Consider the following 19,996-nt stretch of genomic DNA (forward strand, 5'->3'; position numbering starts at 1 on the left):
AGCACTAGGATTGATTCGAAGTTAAACAGACTATAACGATCTAATCTTTTCCACTTAAATAGGAGAATTTATTTAGAGTTATTTGGAGATGAAAACAAAGTCAAGCTTAAAACTAAAGCGAAAGCCATTCAGAACGGCAATCTGAATCTGAAACCCCAGAGAGGGTCAGAGATCTGTTCATACTCCTCACACACGAATTATTTCTTTATTTTCATTGAGGAAGCTGAGGAGATTTAACGTTATGAATACTTTTTAAGGATTAATATGAAATCTTGTCTCTCAGGTTACACGATATTCGACGATTTTTTTCAATTACAAAGACTAAAATCGAGTTGCCTCTACAAACTGAGAAAATCCTCGATGAATAATGTTCTGATTACTGTAACAGGTTAAAATATTATCAATTTAGCCCAAATATGGACGTTCCAAATATTTGTTGCACATGCATTGGGTCCTCATGCGATATGAAACACTTTTATATGCGTTAGATATCGATTTTAGAAACATTTTGTTTATAGTCCAAACAGCACGCTTTACTTCTTTTGGACGTCGATACCTGACTATCTTCCTCCCAAACAGGGTTTCAAGCTATTTATTTTGTTTCACTGCTTACGATAATGTTGAAGTTGAAAAACTTTGTAGCGATTTGTAAGTGATTTTGAAAAACATGTTTCATGTTATATATTTTTTAGTAGCGAAACTCCGAACTAAATGCGTTATGAGTTCCGTTTGGGTTTGGTACCGATTTTTTTAACAAAATTCTCTCCATAAATTGAAATGTTTTATAACATGAAGGTGGTTGCAATATTATGTCTGATAATTTTTAGCTATTCAAACACAAAATATAAATGAATTTTTTACATTTGCTTAACCTGTAAAACTAAGTCCAACTAATTCAGCTGGTCTCTCTAGCCAGCCAGAGTTGTTTCCCAGTTTATAGCAAATTCTAAGTGCTACAAAATCTGTCACTAGGCTTTTAACATTTCTGAGAAACGGAAAACGTCCTGCTTGGCTTTATGTACTGCTGTAAATATTTATAGCCAATCGTTGTTTTTGTCATTTGCCGCTTATAATATAGCTCAGGTAAGCGATAAAAAACACACACAGCCAAACTAGCATCCATCTACAGCGATACACCACAGCAGCGCTTTATTGTTTTGTTGCGGCTGTACCTGAGTGCCGACCGTAAGTTGTTGACCAGGTCAAAATCACAACTTAGACTCAACTACGGAAAATATGCCCCTTAAGAAATCGAATATTTACAGAAAACAAAAATTTTTGAACAAGAAATATATAGTATTAAAGAAATAGTAATATAATATTCCTAGTGGAACTGATTGGGTCAAAGATTGGAATTGTGGAAAGTTGATGGAGGAGTATATTGTCAAGAACGTGTTTCACCTTAATCTTCAAATCCCTTTACTATTGCATTGTTTTTCAAGCCGAGGTTGCTGGTGTTAAGGTAGCGGTAGACTTACTGCTCCGTTGCACAGCCTCCTTCAGGGAAATGACCATCCACTCTACTATCAGGATAGCGATAGTAGCCTTGAGTTTATTAACCGTACGTTCAGGTCTGGTTAATTAATGCCTAATCTCGTTTTCAAAAGCATCGAGTCATTTGAGAAGACCAGTTTGGGGCCAGGCCTATGTTAAATGAGAATGATACTTTAGCTCCGCCCTCAGTAGATTGGGAATGGATCAGTGTTCCCCCAACCTCATCTATTCTGCTACTGCATAGTTGGGTCTCACAGGAAATTGAGAAGCGCTGAGCTAGGTGCTGTCGCAAGATCATTTTGGCCCAAGATCGATCGCAAGAGATCCAGTGAGTTCTTTGCATCGGTATGAATAGCCTTCCGAGTTATGCTGGTTCTACCAGGCCATTGCCCTATGGTCGTCCAGAATGTAGAATGAAGTTGAGATTTTTCCCGGCGTCAGTTGCAGAAGCTAAATGGTAGAAGAAGAGGTGGAAACATCTCAATACTTCCGTCTTGATTATCTTCGTAAGATGAAGGCTTAAACACTTGAAAGTTTACACTTTCAGATATCTCACGGAGCTGGTGGAAGTAGAAATTAAACGCCTGAGCAAATTTGTGTTGTACACAAGGCGTTTTGCTAACTTTTAATTTCGAATTACAGGAGTTCTATTTTTAAGGTGTCACGCAGTACTGCATATAGTAGTCCAAGTTCGATATCTGGATCATCCACCAAACTTAACCTAACCTAACCTAACTTAGATATATTATGATTTAACAATAACTCGAAAGAATATTATATTAGTCTCCAGTTGGATCTATTATTTCTGATAATTTCGAATCAAGATTTTTCGGAGTTTCACCCTAAACAAAGCATAGAATCCGACATTATATTTATACATATTTTCTTTCTAAGTCATAAAATGTAAATAAAACCATAGAGTTTGTTATTCTGGTTGGAGCATAGTTTCAGGTCCTATATTCGGTAATAACCTTGAATTTAAGCGCTTAATTTAACCTCTCAAAGAATTTTCTATCTACATATGTGGCAGGTTTTAAATCTAGCACAGCGAGTCGTTGTTACAGCGGAAATACCGATCACAACTTCTGTTGAACGGATTTGGCCAAATATAGCCTCTTATAGGGATGAAACTTAAGTCAACATCTTTCGGCCGTGGCTTAAGGTTTTATTAAGTGACAGATACTTCAAAAGTAACTGTAGACAAAGAAATAGTTCTCAGTAAACTTACAAGGAGAACCCACTTTATTACACTGAGGAAATAATTTTCAGATAAATATTTAATATCTTTGGTAATATATGCCCTCTACATCTCAATTCTACTCACCACTCTATGTTTAATTTGTAGACTGACCGAAGGCAGCCCACTAAAGTCGAATCTACGTAACCGGAATGGATCCATATGTTTTCCAGTGAAAGTTGTAAACTTGACAGAAATTTGTTTGTTCCACCATCAACAACAGTCAAATTTTGTCAGCTTCAGAAAAATACATTCTTCATATGGGTTATAGCGAGTATACTTAGTTCTCAGAAACCGGTAAATCTGGTAGGCCAATAAGCCACCCGTAGACTAGTTTGGTCCTTTGCGATACCAGATGATGTTGAGTTGGCAGGTCCAAGAGGAGTAGTCATCTTTTAACTAGGTTGGTATTGTGGTAGAAAAGAGTACATAATATTGAGCATTTGGTCTATGTAGCTGGATGTTACAGAAGGCTCAGACTTTAGGTTTCCTTATAGGCAATATCTTCATCTCACCTTCTGACTGATTTCAAAGTTATAAGCAACTAGGGAGAATGTCAATTCGGCTGCAACGAAAGGTATAATACCCTTCACAGGTGAATTTCTAATAGTAGTGATATGTATGAGGATAATTAATCCTGAAAACATAATCGGCCAACTACTTGCATCCAACCGAAAACGTTCTACTGCATTCCAGTTCATTGAGGTTTGATACTGAATACCTTCTATCACAATTCCAGTTACGTAAAGAGGCTAATTTATCATGGGACCACGAATCATGGTTACTTAATAAAGAAAAAAATATCTCTAATGAAGGACTTGATTTTGATCAGGTAATTTGAACGGCAGTTATATGCTATAGCGATCGGCTCTGAACAAAATATTCGGATATTATAGCGCTACTTCGGACGATAATTCATGTAAAATTCTCAGCTAATAAAGCTTTCCAAACATCAGCTTGATTTTGTTAGGTCAGTTTATATGGCAGCTACTTATGTGCTAAAGGGGTCCGATATCGGCGATCTTCAACATCTTGGGCAGAAACGAACATATGGAAAGTTTTCAAAACAATATTCCAAAAACTGATGGCGTACTTAGCACAGACAGACGGATATGGCTAAGTCAACTCAGCTGATCACTTATATATGTATAGTATATCCTCTAGGGTCTCCGATGTTTCCCTCTGGATGCCACAAATTTCGTGTCAAACTGAATATAACCTGTTTACGGTATACTATTGCTCTTATAAGATCTCAGTTTAGGAATTATAAATTGCAGTACCTTATTTCAATAAATATTTGAGAACAATTTTGTTCACATCCAAACTTAAAACAACCATAACTTCAGTTTGTTGACTGTTTTCCTTAGAGGTGTTGTTACTAAATATCAAATCTGCAGAACTACTGTCTTAAACAGTTATAAATTACCGTGCCGACTGTCTGTCAGGGTCAGCACTCGAGCGTGCATACAGTAGAGCATAAAATATTAGTTTCCTTAGTCCTCTTCTCAATGACGTCTGTCGTAACATGCACGTCGGTGCTTAGAAGGAGCGTTGCATTTGTACATTTGTGGACTTTAATTTCATAAACGTATAAAAGCCATGCCAAAATATTATGCTTGCTGCCATTTCCATTTTCCATTTCCACAACAACCACGTCCACATCCACGGCCATGTCCATTCGCAGAGACACTTCCTACCAACACTGCCAGGCTGCCGCATGGCCACACTCTCGTTGATGTACGCTCTCTGGCTATTTGGGACTACAGTTATTTAGTTTATGCCGCTTCGGCTGGCAGGCCTGCTGAAGTGGGTTAGTATGCTTGTGTGTATAGGGCGTATAGGGCAGAGTGTGTGTTGGTGTGTTGTGCCATTTCCTGCAGCTACTTTGCCAACTTGTATTGGCTAATAAAATCGAGATAAGCGCTGCTCAATTGTACTTTGTGAATTTACTACACAGGCTTGTCGTGTTTTGTTTCGTTTGTATGCTGAATTCTCCACTTGAACTTTCCTATTTCTGTAGGTATTTGTACGTGGGTATGTGCGGGTGTTTTTATACTCTCGCAACATGTTGCAAAAGCGCTTAATAGCTTTGTTTGCAATACCTTAAATTGAGTTAGTTATAGGGTTATATGCATCAAAAGCCTCTGAGACGAAAAGTGTGTAGTAAAGGGAAAATTTTATTTCGAAATGTCTGTCTGTACATACATTTGACCATCTGAGATTGTGATAAGCCACGTTAGAGTTGAAATAACTTGCTACAGTCCGTTTAAAGTATTGCTTGTCTTAAGGAAGGGGTTCATAAATGCCGAGTTCGGTATCGGAAAAAGTTGAGCTCTAACTTGGCCCACCTTTTATCGTTAGTATGTCGCCAATATTCTCGTTTACTAAATATAATTCTCTTAGAAGTAACACTAATAGCGTAGACTGTTGTGGCAATGTAAGTTAGGATAGATCGTAAGGTTGTTATAAAATCAATGGATCTTACTTGGACACATATGTATATGTCTTTTGTGTTACCCGTAAACTCTACAAAAAGTGATCACCTCATAGACCGACGAAGCATTTTGAGGCGATTACTATCAATTCCAGAAGTCAAGCAATAGAAGAGAAAGTGAAAAGACGAATCCACCTCGGCTTCTTTCATACAACTTGGGCAAATAGCGCTCGATAAAATGCTTAGTCGCACCTCGTGTGAACCTATTGGACAGTGTCCAGTTAGAACACCTACCGTTGGGTCGATATTGACTCTGCTAAGAGCCAGTAGTTCGGAGGATCCCTTAGAGTTCACTTTAGTTCACTCTAGTTCTGAAGGATCTCAGATCTTATCGAACTCACTGGAGGTTCTAAGATGGACGAAATATTGGAAAGGTTACCCTCTCTAGCAAATTCATTGGCTTCAGAGTTTCCAACGATTCCGCTGTGACCGGACACCCATACAAGTCCAATATGAAGAAAGACTATTGGTAATGCTATGGAAAGGCTATGGAAGCGAATTTACACCTCTTTGAAGAAGGCTGCACTTCGTAGCAGTATGATTGACGGAGAGTTCTCTACAGAAAAATCCGCTGCATCCCATCCGTGGAAAAGTTTACCGCGCCTGTTCTTCAGCGACTTTTTCTCATCCACAACTCTCTCGTCGGAATGTGTGAAAAGCCGGCACGAGTGGCATCTGCGAGGCATGGATCAAAGTTTGCAGTAATGCTATTGAAGAAAGAGAGAATCTCGGCGTGTCCTAGTTGGACCCCTTCATGTAACCAGCTTCCCTGAGCCTTAGAGTACACTTCGCAGCAATACAAATACCGGCAATGTCCACGGAGACTATGTTCAAAGTGGCACTAAGCTTGAGCGAAATACATAATATTTCCGGGGATAAGTCGAATTTGATCCAAAAATTATAGAAATCCGTACCTGTCTTTACCCAATATTGTTTACTAAGTATAAAGACGATATAGCTCGGGGCTGTTCCTTAGTATCCATAGATCATATATATAACGACCATCGCCTCTTCCATTGATATTATTCCTTATATACAATAGATTATTATATAGTAAATAAGGTGAATATTATGCGCGAAACTAATTGATCGTGGATTCAAAAGCTTATTGTCAAAATATATTAAAATCGGTTTGAACTCTCCCAGGTTTCGTATATCTAAAACATTGATTTTATCTTTCTGGGATCTCTTCAACCACATGGCGGTCTTCCTCAGCTTTCAACTGCGGGAAACTGAAGTACTTCCAAGTCTGTAGTGTTTTCATCCATCGGGACAACAAGACCTAGATAGCTCTGTCGTCTATCTTTCACAACATGATCGATCTGATTTTGAGCGTCGATTGGGAGACAACCAAGCAGCTTGCTAAACTTTTTTACTGGAATCTGTTACTTCAGACGACCATAATTCGGTGCCCGGCGGCTTCATTCTTTCTTCCATTCGGTTCCCTCCAGTGATGTTTAGTATCTAGGGTCATGCTGGGGTACGTGGTCGCATTAGAGTGGATATTATTATGAAATTAAATAGTCACGTGACCAGGTTATTTAAAAAAAAAAAATTGTTTTTTTACATTTTCCTTTAATCTTGGATATTAAATTCCAATGTAAGATTTTTGAAACCCTGCTCACGGAAAAATTTCAAATATTTTCATGCCCTTCGAGAGAACATGAAACATTCTTCTCCACCCGCACTTAGTGCTACCTTACTCGTGCGGTTGCCACTTTTATTTTTGCTGTCGCTGCTGTTGTAGATTTATACTCGCTTAGAATTAATAAATAGGAATTCAATGCACAACAAAAGGCAGCAAATCAGTTGTGATTGTTGTTAGAAGAGAGCTTAAACAAAGTGCTTTGGCGTGGCTCGGAGGTCGTAAATCATTATTTTGTTTGCACATTTTTTTGTGTTTTTGCAAAATTTTGCTATGAGTAAGTTATTAATTTAAATATAAAAAGTTGGGCCGGTGCAAAAGCTATGCTTGGAATTGCACAGCTTACAGTCCTAAGCTACAAATTTCCATGCCGGCAAAGAGATAACAGCCATTCTATTTATGACCATTAACTATATATTTCAGTGTAAGTGTATGTGTGCGTGTGTTGATATCGGTTTTAAGGACAGAAAATGAAAATTTGTTGGCAACTCACCTGTCATCGTAAACAAATCCGGCATTCAGGGTATTCAGATACAGCACAAAAGCCAGCGTACAACAACCCAAGCTCGTATAGTCCATACTGCAAATAGAGTGAAGTGATAAAGTGCTATTAGTTGTAATGTATATGTGTAGTTATAGATACATTTTTGTTTTTTCAATGAGTATAGTAAATATAAAATAATATTTTTAATAACACTACATGAGTATCTAAACAGACTTTTCGTGTTCAAATAAATATTTGCTTTTTATAATTATATGTGTCTTCGATCAATAATTTATTGATATTGTTAGTGTTCACAGCGTTGTCCATAGTGCTCAAGTGCCTTGAAGTATGCTACAGATAAAAACTGATATTTAATGAAACACTCATCTTCTTTAAATAACAATGTTCATTGTTAGTTGTGACGACTAATGGAAGAATAATGTTATACTCATTTCTTTTGCATAAAAAATTTGAGCTTTAACTGTAGAATTTATATTTTTATTTTTTTAGCCTGAAAGTAAGCTATGCCAAGTAAAATTTGCTGATAGTAGTGCATAAATCCGATTAATCCGCATTAAGTATCAAATTAATCAGTTTAAGATAATATAATAAGTATAGAAATATTTTTTTCAGCCTAAAAGGAGGAGGTTAATCCTTAATAATATTCAAATTAGCAGGTTATATACATACATACAACTATTACGTTTTGCAAAACCATTGAAAATATGCCTGTTTCTCCTTTCAGCCCAAATCTATGCTACATTTGCACCAAAACCATCGATTAGCTATATTTTGAGGACCAGGTTGTAAAAATAAGTTTAGAAATAATATTGCAGAAACTACACTCTCTCCAAAATTAATTATGGATACTATTTTAGAAATATTATTATTACAAACACTTTATGTTTTTGAGTTTCAAAAGTTGAAAAACAGTTTTTTCTTTCATAAGTTGTAGTACTTTAATATATACATATATTTTTGAAAATAACAAAGGGGCAAAATCCTTAACGGAAGGGTATCTCAACGTCGAAACAAATTGGGCAGTCATAAATGGTCTTCTCATTAACCTAAATAAAACCTTGATGTTCCCACAAATGGGAGACATTTGTCTGCAACCGGCGGATACAGTGAAATATCTGGGGCTCAACCGGGATAGGAAGCTTTCGTGTAAGTCAAATATCGAAGAGCGAGCATAAAAAAGGTGGAGTCTTTCACCAGGAGTGGTCCTCTGGCTCACCGTAAGTCAAGTTCATTATATTTTATGGAGTTCATTATGTTTTATGGAGTCTTTATGTGACAGCGGCTCCAAAGGGGTTTACTGTCGGGCGCTCTCTATCAATTCCAGCTTCAGAATTTCTGACTGTTGCAGTGTTTTCCAGACCGAGGTTGCAGCCGTTAAGGTAGCAGTAGATTTACTCCGGAGTGCAGCGTCCTTCATAGAAGGAAACTTCCACTCAGATAGCAGAGCGGCCACTCATTTATAAAGCGTTCAGGGATGGTCAAGGTGTGTCTTATCTCGTCTCTGTGATAAGAGAGGTATGGGTGTCACACCTTAGCGGAATCGCAGGAAATTGTAAAGCTGATGAGTTAGTAGAAAAGGCACCTTAGAACCGCTATCGGTAGAATGGGATCCTCTTGTGTTTTACCACTAGATAGCTGGGCTTCGCGAAAGCTTGGTGAGCGCTGGGCCACCATTGGTGCATGCACTGTCGCAAAAGCCTTTTAGGCTAAGATCGATCGCAAGAGATTTAATGATCCCTTTGCCCTCAGTAAGGCTTGGCTATCTTTAGTTGTGCGGTTTTTAACAAGCCATTGCCCTATTGACTTCTATATTTTTAGGTTGGGAATCTTACCAGACACCATATGCAGAAGCTGTATAGATGAAGATGAGGTGGAAACAACTCAACATTTGTTTCTTGACTGAGTCGCGTTTGGAATGCCAAATTTTAAACACCTTACAGGCGCATACCTTTAGACAACCCACTCTACTAAGCGTTTTGATAATTTATAAGTTCGAACACTGGAGCTTTTTTTATGGCTTCAGAAAGGAGCGATCTTTGATCAGTCATCTAACCTAACCTAAGGCGCAAAATCAAATCATGGAAAAGTCTTTTTTTCGCCTAAAACTATGTAAACTATTTCCTCTTCTTTCTAATATCAAAGCATTGGTTCTGTTTCTCAATAAGCTTCATATAATAAGTATTAATGATTCAGAAGAGTCTTTCTCAGGACCCTTATTGGTATATTATTAAGAATTTTTCTTTATTTATCTATTCAGTCGGTTTTGTTCTACAAAATGGGGCAACATAATGTTGAGTATGGTAATATCGCAACTCACTTACTTCTATCTGTTTAGCCACTCGCTTATGATCGTTTATGGTATGATTCAGTTTTTATGAACGATTATTTGAGAAAAGGTCCCAACTATAAAAATTATGAAACGCTAGAGACTGATAAGCAATCATCTGAATATTACCTATATGGAGATAATATTTCTTATCGTGTCTGAATTGTAAGCGCCGCATAGATTAGTTCTTATAGAACCCGGAGGTTATTACCACGGACAACATTAGCCCAGAACTAGTCAAAGTAAGGACCAAAAATATTTTTACCGGACAAAATATAATTTACTAAAACATTTCTTCACAGTTAAAGCGACCATGCCAGTCAAGCAGGAGAGAAGGAGACAAAAATTCAAAAAACAGAGACAGTAATCAAAGGTACATATTACCACTTTGCTTACAGTGCCTTGTGAGCTTTTTTTAAGCATTCGGCGGTCAATATAAGAAAGACTCTAATCAATATTACAATAACAAATTCACAAGTCTTTTAAGTCACTTCATTGTAATAATAGTGAACTAGTCTTATAATTTCTTCTTCTGTTGAAGTCAAAATTTACAAACAGATTAGCCGTTTCGGTTTTCTATTTAAAAACATTTTCTCTCTCGTCGAACTAAAATCATTGAGCTCATAAATAAACATTTTATTTAGAAAAAAACATTAACAAGCTAAAAATTCTCTTTCAATTTGTTTTAGTAAATGCAATTATAGTCAGCAAAGTAGCCAAAAATCTTGGAAGCTTTAAGCGCTTTTATAAATCTGCAACAATTTGAATTTGGGAGAATTTCAACTGTAAAAAATCTACTGTTATGTAGGCATGTACGAATGTTAATTTATTTGCAATGATTTTATTTTAATTCTGAAAAATATTAAAAATTCTATATACAAAATGTGCATTGACTTCAGTTTGAGCATTTCAATCAATATAATATATACTCGTAATCTCATTAGAAAGTATTCGATATTTATATTGTCCGTGTTTAGTATGATGATGATAGGCCTTTGATGCGCCAATTTTTGAGCAATGGCAAATCGAACAAGCAACTCTCTTAAATGAAATATTTGAAAGGAGAGAGCAGAACAAGCAGCTTTGGCACTTTTATAACCTAACCTCATATTCATTTACTTTTAAATGACGAAAAATTAGTGAAAACGAGAATGTGTAATTTTGAAATCAGAAAAGTGACGAATCGAACAGCACTATTCTCTTAGCAGTGGTGACAATAAGTCTGTCTGCTATAGCCACACTTCAAAGAGCATATACGGAATACTTTTTAGAGAGCTCAATTGCATATAAGTTAGTCATCTAACTGTGACTTCTGCATATAGTTCGGTTTTAACTAACCTGAATCGAATAAATATAGGTTTAAATCAGTGATTTACATTTATATCATAAAGAGGGTTTACTAAGATTGCCATGATGTTTGTAAAACCTAAAAGGAAACGTGGAACACTCTATAAAGTATACGTATAATTGATCAGCAGGATGAGCTTAGTCGATTAAGCCATGTCCACCTATCAGTACATCTGTATATACGTAAACTAGCCTTTCGGTTTTTGAGATATCGATCTGAGATTTTGCAAACGTGCTTTTTTAAGCAAGAAAGTGCTCATTTGTCGGTAGTACCGATATCGGATAACTATATCATAAAGCTGCCATATAAACTGAAAGATCGGAATCAAGTGCTTGTATGAAAAGCTTCTCTATTTCACGAGATATCTTTACGAAATTGTGCACAAATGATTTTCCAAAACATCGGTGCAATATTCGAATAAATTGTTCAAATCGGACTGCTATAGCATATAGCTGGCATATAAACTGACCGATCAAAATTAAGTTCTTGTATGGAAAACTCTTTTAGTTATGAATATATCTTCACAAAATTTGGTATAGATTACTATCCAAGGTAGTGCTACTATTAACGATTATATTGAAGAGAAATAACCGCTATAGCTTTAAGTTACCGTCCAAAGTGTCTGATCAAAGTCAGAACAAAGATATTTGTATACTTTTTTTTGTTAAAAAGACTGCATCTCTCAAACAAATTATAGCTGCGTTATGGCTGAAGTTAATATTTTTCTTCTTCTGAAATTGAAAAAAAAAATTTTTTTTCTTTGAAGAGGTAAATCGGCTCTCTTCTGTGGGAAGTAAACCTAACTAAGGAATTTTTGAGGCACAAAAGCACTAGTTCAGCTAGCTATAAATGCAAATAATCTTAAAGTCATACATACTGGGGCACAAAATGCCGTTAGTCGCTTCAAAAAGAAAAGTTAATCATTCATTCTAAACATATACAAAAGTTGTCTTAACTTCATAACACTTTGTACTCCACTACGCACGCATCTCACACTCACCTTATTTTCTACAGCTCCACAAAAATACACACACACATACACCGACACCGCATTTCACCACAAGCCCAAAGCTCTGTAACTAAAATTTAAATCCTTTTAAGATTCGTTCGCTTTTTTCTCCATTTTGCTGTGAAAGCATTTTGTTGTTTGCTTTTATTGCTATTCATGCTTGCTTGTTGTGCATGAATTTTCGGCTCGCCATCCACAATCGTCGACCGACAAGCGAATGAAAATATCGTGCATTCATTTACTTGTCATTTGTTGTTGTTGTTGATGTTGTTGTTGCTGTTGTTACTTTAAATTGCCTGCCCCATAGCAATGGCAATGGGCTGCTGACGCTGTCATTGCTGTGTCAGTTGTAAATGTAAATAAATAAATAAATTGTGTGCAAAAATGTTTTATTGCCTCCGAAGTGCAGATGCTGAGTGCCGGCGCAGTAAGTTTTCGCTTTCGAAATTTGAATTGTGTGCTCAAAGCTGTGTGTGGCACAAACACATGCCGCTGCTTATGCATGTGGCATGGCCAATGATTTGCTTTGCTTTTAACTATTTTTATCAGCCGCCCATGTCGTCCTGTCTGTAATTTTGGGTGGACAGCATGCCACTAATGTCTACATAACATACATACATACATAATAAATTTTTGGTTGTTCCTGAAAATACTAAATAAAAATTCTGCCTAGAGACAAATTTCCAGTACTCAATGAGTTACGGAAGAGAGAGAGCTTATATATACATACATACATTTATGTATACTAATTCTAAACTACTTCCTTTGTTGTATGGTAAATTCCTTATGCCATTAGAATTGCATTACAAGTTACTGAAACCTTGTTGCACTAATTGCATATAAGCGAAAGCGCGCGACCCATTATGTTGACTAGAGCACGTTATGACTTATATTTTCCATGAGTCGCTGTTCGTGCTGTCGAACTATGACATTTGAGTGATGAGATCTTTGTATTATGAATAATGAAGTCATTGATGCTGCGCTCCAATACAATGAAGCTTCAAGGAAACTTCGAAAGCATCTACTGCCTACCTACAGGAAAAGTATCTACCTCCACCCTAGCCAAACGAAATACGTTACAGTTGCGTTTCTAGGAGGTAGGTATTGAAGCAAGATTACTGTTGAGGAAGGGGTTATACGTATACGACACTTTTCGTATACAAATCAGACGTCTAACAGAAGGAATCTGGTTACATCTTCTTTTTCTTCATTGGCGTAGGCATCGATTAGGTGGTTATTGCTGAGTTTACAACAACTTTTTCGCTGTTTGCCGCCAATCAGGAATTCCAACGCAAGGTCTTCCTCTTCCTTTGCTTCCACCTGAATTGAAAATCTTCAAAGCTCGAGTGCTATCTTCCATCCGGACAACATGACCTAGCCTCCGCAGCCGCTGTCTTTTGATTTGCTGAACTTGTCAATATCGCCGTACAGCGCATCGTTCTATCGACTGTGATACTCGCCGTTGCCAATGCGCAAAGTACCATAAATCTTCCGCAAACTTTTCTCTCGAACACTCCTAAGACCGACTTATTAAATGATGTCATTGTTCATGGCTCCGCACCACATAGCATGTTGAGGGAGAAGCCAATTGTCTACTCAGTCCAAAGAGGGAACGTTTAGCAAGAGTGATTCTGCGGTATTGTTTTTGATGACAAGAGATATTTCGTCTTACCCTCGTTCATTATCAGATCCATTTGCTTCGCTTCGCCAGCAGCTGGTCATTCTTATAGAAGATGGTACCTTCGCTATTTAGCTCTGCAGCACGAATCAAATTAATTTCTCCAGCAGCAGGTTGAAGAAGTCGCACTATAGGGAGTCGCCTTGTCTGAAACCTAGTTTGGTATCGAACGGCTCGGAGAAGTCATTCCTTATCATAACGGAGCTTTTGGTGTGACCCAACTTCAGCTTACCTAGCTGTAATAGCTTTCTGGGGATACAAAGTTCAGACAAAGCGGCTAAGGCGTCTTAAAATCGAAGATAAGGTTGGTGTGTGTCGATCTTTCTTTCGAGACTCTTTTCCAAGATTTGCGCATTGTGAAAATCTGGTCGATTGTAGATTTGCCAGAGTTAAAGCCATAATATTAAGGTCCAATCAGTTTCTTGATATTGGGCTTCGGTCTTTCAAACACTACGCTCAATAGAACCTTATATGGGCTGTTGAGGAGGCTTATCACATGGTAATAAGCACATACTGTGTGTCTCCTTTTCGTGGATTGGGCAGCTCTTCGCCGCCGTATTTCAATAGTTCGACCGATAAATCATCGGCCCCTGCCGCTTTATTATTTTTCAGGCAGATGATAACCTCATCATAGTCGGGCAATGAGACATCTTTTCCGTCGTCACCGTTTAACAGGCTGGAGATGTGTTGCCTCCATAACTTCAGTATGCTCTGAACAGCAGCCATTAGATCACCACTTTGGATCCTACTTAAGTATGCTCTTGAAACTTCTGTTAATGGCCGCATTTTTTCGTAGATTTTAGAGCATCACCTCTGTCGGCCAGCTTTTCAAGCTCTTCATACTCACGCATTTCGACTGCTTTCGTTTCTTTTTGTCTAAATATGCGTCTTTTTCCTCCTTCAACTCTCTGTATCTATCCCACTCCACCCCTGTTGTGTTCGATCGCAACTTTGCAAGGTAGGCTGTCTGCTTTTTCTCCACTCCGACACGACTGTCCACACAGTACCAGATGTTCATTCGAACTTTATGAAAACCAGTGGTTTCGCTTGCAACTGTACTTAAGAAGCTTGAAATGCCGTTCCACAGTTTCTTTATACCAGGTTGCTGATGAGTACTGTAAGGGAGCAGGAGTGCAAGACGAGTAGTCTACATCCTGCTCTAAGCTGAAAAGATTTCGTTGTCGTACAGAAACTAGTTGTTGCTAAGCTCACACGAGATCTATAAATTCAGCGCTGGAAGTTAACGGGGACCCATTCCGTTCCCAATCTTATGTATTTGGGATAAGGGTGTCCCCTCTTGCGAGCTCATTGGCTTTTTCGGTCAGAAACTTCAATGAGTTTATATATACTGCTTGCTTACTACTTGGGACCACCACGCCTGTATAAATTAAATTCTAGTTTGGAATTTTATAAATTTTAATTAAATCCCTTCCCTCAATTTCATCCCGTAACTCAATCTCTCCACTTGTCTATTGTGCTTAACGAACCTTTAAAATACAAATTTCCAACTCATTGTCCGCCGTCGTGTGGTGAATTTGAAAAAAAGAAGAGAAAACTAAACAAATAAATGGTTTGCTTGATGATGCTGCGGTTATGCAGCAACGGCAAGCGCTGTAATTGCGGAACGGTAATGTGTACTCCCATGTAGTTGGCGCGCACCAAATCAGTGAATGTTGCAAGTGCAGCGTCGACTATGCAACAGCTGAATGGCTCAGCACAGCTCAAATTGTAACTCATGCGCTGGCATATGTGTGTGTATGTGGGTGCATAAGTGCTTGTGTATATGTATGAGGTTGTCAGTATGTACATATATGTGTTTGCAGTTGTTGTCCAAATACCGCTCTCCCATACCACTACAGCGAGAAGAACGTCGGCCAAACTGCCCGTGTGGCGATAATGAGCGCCTGTTCGCACACACATACCTACACAAATACACTTACACACTAACATTTGTGTGTGTGTGTGTAGTGAAAATTGTTATCTCTCGGTTTTTCAATTTCGCTCATGATGCTGGCACAACAACTTCCGTTGTTGCCGGTCATGTTGCAACTACTGTGCCATGATCCGCTATATATGGTGGCATGTAGAATTATATGTGTGTGTCTGTATGCTCGCATTAATTCGCATCAGTTGCGGTTCATTGTCAGCAATGTGCAATTGTTCCGGCGAGGTGCAGCAGCGGCGGCAGCAAAGGCAAACAACAAACAAGCGACAGCCGCCGACAGACAACCGTCAGTAGTCATATGCAATAGTCAAATGTAACAATGCCGGTCGAGTTCTAACTGTTGAGGCCCGTTGGTGCGTGGGTTGCAATGTTTGCTCCTTCCGCTGTTGTTGCAACTTGCCGTGGTCCATTGTGTTGCTTGGCGGGATTTGCGGCGCGTGCATTGCTGCTTGATGACTTCGTCGTTGCGCTTTTGTTTTAACTTTGGTTGCAACTTTTGTTCCGCTTTTGTTCCACTTTTGTTGTTGTTATTGTTCTTCTCTGGTTGTAGTTGGTTTTTTGTGTTTGTTGCTCTCAGTGATTGTCACAATCAACATTTCTACGCTGTCACTGTTGCAGTCAGCGTCATCTTCATCGTTTGTTGTCATCGCTGACGCACAGGATGTTGAAAGGACATTAGCCCTTTCAAATATTTCTGTATAACTGCTGCTTTGTTTAACGGTATACTGTAGCGTTGGCAATTGTCGCAGTTTCGTATTAATGTTGCGACTATTAATGTGTGTGTGAAAGTGATGGAGTCTAGTTTCAAACTAAGCGGTCTTTAAAACTTAGAGTTTCTATAACAAGAGACTCGCCTACTGTGAGTGTTACCATCTCATCATGTAGCATCTTGAAATAAATTTAAGTTGGAGCTTAAAAAGCATACATAATATTAAAAATAGGAGCTACATTAATTCCGGCATGGTTCATGAATGAAACCTAAAAAATTGCTTTACTATTCACCAGCGATTCAAATGATAAAGGAATAGGAACTGGAGCTGGCTTCTTCAGTAGTAATCCATACGCAGGTGGATGGAGCAATGTGTAGAAAGTTCTCTGAGCGTTATTCACTTGGAAGTGGCCAGACACGATTCTTCTACATATGGTGCAAGCAGCTCAGTACTTCTGGTCTTAGACCAAGTATTCTCTGGGTATTCAACGAACATCCGATTGAATGCGAGCTAAAATGAAAAGAGGAGATAAAGTGAGAAGGCGAACCATCCCTCTTCAGCATTATGCGCTGGGTTTGGGACCCGTCACGTGAAAAACGTCCCCAATAAAAGGAAACAGCAGCTTCGGATAAGACCCTCCCCTTTTGATAAAGCCCTCTCTCGACAGACAAGGACCAAACTTTATACGTCACTTATTGTTCATGTCCTGCTAAATGACTGATGAGTTGGCGTTACAAGTTTTCGAGAGAAAGGATTTGCGAAAGATTGAAAACGGCTAATACCTCAGTCGATGGAAGAATGAGATGGACGAGATATACAACGACATTGACATGTTTCTGCGAATTTAGAGACAGTGGCTATGCTGGGTAGGTCATGTCGTCCAAATGAACGCTCCAGCTCTGAAAGTATTCGACGCAGTACCCACCGGAGATATCAAAGGAAGAGAAAGACTCCACTCCATTGGAAATACTAGGTGAAGCAGGACCTGTTTACACCTGGAATCTCCATTTGGTGCCAAACAACGAAAAGGAAAAACGACTGACGCGATGGTGAGAACTCGGCTGTAACCAGGTAAGTGGTCTACGCTAATAAAGAAAAAGAATTCATACGCAAAAGGTAGTTTCAAATTATATGATTTCAATTCAGTCTTTCAGGCCGGAATTGTTGGTAGAACAGAAGTTGTTAAGTGGGCTCCTATTCCATATAGCAAGTTCATAACCCTTCTGGTGAACTATTAAGCAGCAATTAAAGCACCAATACTAAGTCTCACAGCGTTAGGTTATGCAAGCCGGCAATAACTAGACTCGTAGTACATAACTCGGTTGTTATCATTATCAGGAGATCATGAAACGCCAGACTAGTTAGCTCGGTCGAGGCAGCTGAAAATATATTTCTCCTAAGCTGCCAAAAAGCATTCAGCTTCTTCAATTCAAGGTTTGTTTGAAGCAATGTATCCGAGGAGAACACCTCAGGTCTTAAAACACTAGCAAAATAGGGTATACCACAAAGTTACTTTGAGGTAGTGTTGATAATGGACGGACAAAAAAGCATCTAAAAGGAAACTTAGTAATATTGTAAGGGTGCCCACAAGGCACATATCTTTAAGATCCCACTTTCAGAAAATTTTAAGCTTGCAAAGTAATCCAGATAAAGAGCGTTTAATAAATTGTTATTTGGATATTTCGGAATTCAGATAAGAAAATGCGCCGCTGCATCGCATTTTGCGAGAGTAATCGCTTGAGATACAGTATGCAACTAACATGAGAGCTTTCCGACACTTTAAATGAGAGGAAGTTGTGGAAGAAAGCTGCCATTATAGTAGAGAATTTTTACCCTGAACCTAGACAAGTGGTTCGGTAGAGAAATAGGATCAAAACCAGCACGACCACTGTCGTTGTGAACTTTGTAAATGTACAAACAAACTTCCAAGTACTAAAAAAAATAATGCGCTGTGTAAGTTGACAGCAATTTATCGTTCAAATTGGTTTTAGTTTTTTCACATTGTTCCTTTAATTTCAAATCAAACTTTAAAAGAAAACTTTTTCTCTGAAAGTGTGCTCCTAAAAGTAATCATATGCTTCATTTTACGATGCCTTCACTTCAACAACTCACACACAGAGGATCATTTAGAGTATCAATATATAATATCTGCTTATGTAGTTTGCAAAGTAAAGAAGTGTTGAAATCAAATCAAAGAAAATCTCTCATATTTGCACATAAATCATCGCACAAGTCCAAAAACTGGGCTGACTTGATTGATTGTTGATTAATGCTGTCATTTATCTTGAAGTGGAAACTTTAACACACAAGCATACCTGTACGTAGGCCTACAACGGTGGATATCAGTTTTTCTGATTTTAATTATAAACAGAAATATCAAAAATCCCTGGAGATTTTGCAAAAAATGTTTAATTTGTTTTATGTATGCAATTATCGAGGTTTCCAATCGAGATAATACGATTTCTAAGTGCCTGATTTGTATTTTTTTTTCATTGCATTCAGTAATGTTTCAATTTCATCATGGAAAGGTATAACACACAAGAACACCAAACTTATCGATTTTATTATCAAAATAATTGATCTCAAATTAATTTTTCGTGCGCCTTTGGCATTTTATGGTCGTAATAAAAGTCTACCTGTGCTTGCTATTCGTCGAATGGTTGCAAATTTCGAGCATACATTTACTTTACATAATATTCAAGAGCCAATAAGGCAAAAAACCGCTCGAAGTAATGAAACTATTGCTGCCGTTTAGGCAAATGTTGCTGACGACCGTCATTTGTCGATTCCAAGACATTTTCAAGGATTGGGATTGTCTTAAACCATAAGCTGGCGAATTTTGAAAGAGGATTTGGCCTTGCATCCACATAAAATTGTTCTAACTTAAGGGGGTATGAAGCATGAATTTCAGGTAATTTTTAAAGTGTCGTAAAAAATAGGCAATTAATATTTTTACTATCAATTTTTTGATTAGTTATTTGTTAATTTTAGAAGAGTACAGAAAAAATTTAAAAACTAAAAAAATTTCAAAAATTATGATCTGACGTAGGGGGGGGTCTCTAAAAATTTCCACTTGACCATACCCATGATTTCAACCCTCCTAGTTATCTGAAACCAAAAAAAAAAAGATTATTAATCTAGAATAATGTCGCAATAGCCGGAACCACGGAAAAGTGGGAAAAAATTTTTTTCACAGAATGGCGACTGCCTGGAAAAAAGTCTTTTCGGATCACTTTATCTGAATATTTCGAATTTTTACAAAATAATATAAATAAAAATTTGGGCATGGGGCTAGTTCCAACCATAGACAAGCCTATAAGAAAGACTCTGTGAAAATTTCAAGTAAATTGGTCAAGTAGAACCTGAGAAATCGTGGGTATCGTTCCGAAAAAGTCAGTTTTGAGAAAACCGCGTTTAAAGTTTAGGAGACAATTCTAGTGAACACTAACGCCACGTCACAAAATCGGCTGTATCTGCGAAAATAAGTCGAATTTTTAAAAAATCCTTCCAAGGTCATATTTTTGAAAGTCTACACTTTCAAGATATGCAAAAAAGAAAAAAAAAACTGAAGCCATTGGACTATCATAAACGTTGCGAATTTAAAG

The 19,996-nt window shown here is 37.8% G+C and overlaps 1 protein-coding gene across 1 annotated transcript in view; it reads right to left on the reverse strand.

Annotated features, from left to right (window-relative positions):
- The window catches only part of LOC120768126 (protein O-mannosyl-transferase TMTC2), a 266,237-nt gene that overhangs the window by 44,914 nt on the left and 201,327 nt on the right, over nt 1-19,996 (reverse strand). Inside the window, exon 3 of the mRNA XM_040094680.1 lies at nt 7,364-7,450. Coding sequence (XP_039950614.1) covers nt 7,364-7,450 — 87 coding nt within the window. The remainder of the gene's footprint in view (nt 1-7,363; nt 7,451-19,996) is intronic.

This window comes from Bactrocera tryoni, chromosome 2 (assembly GCF_016617805.1).
Source record: "Bactrocera tryoni isolate S06 chromosome 2, CSIRO_BtryS06_freeze2, whole genome shotgun sequence".
In the NCBI taxonomy this organism is placed as follows: Eukaryota; Metazoa; Arthropoda; class Insecta; order Diptera; family Tephritidae; genus Bactrocera; species Bactrocera tryoni.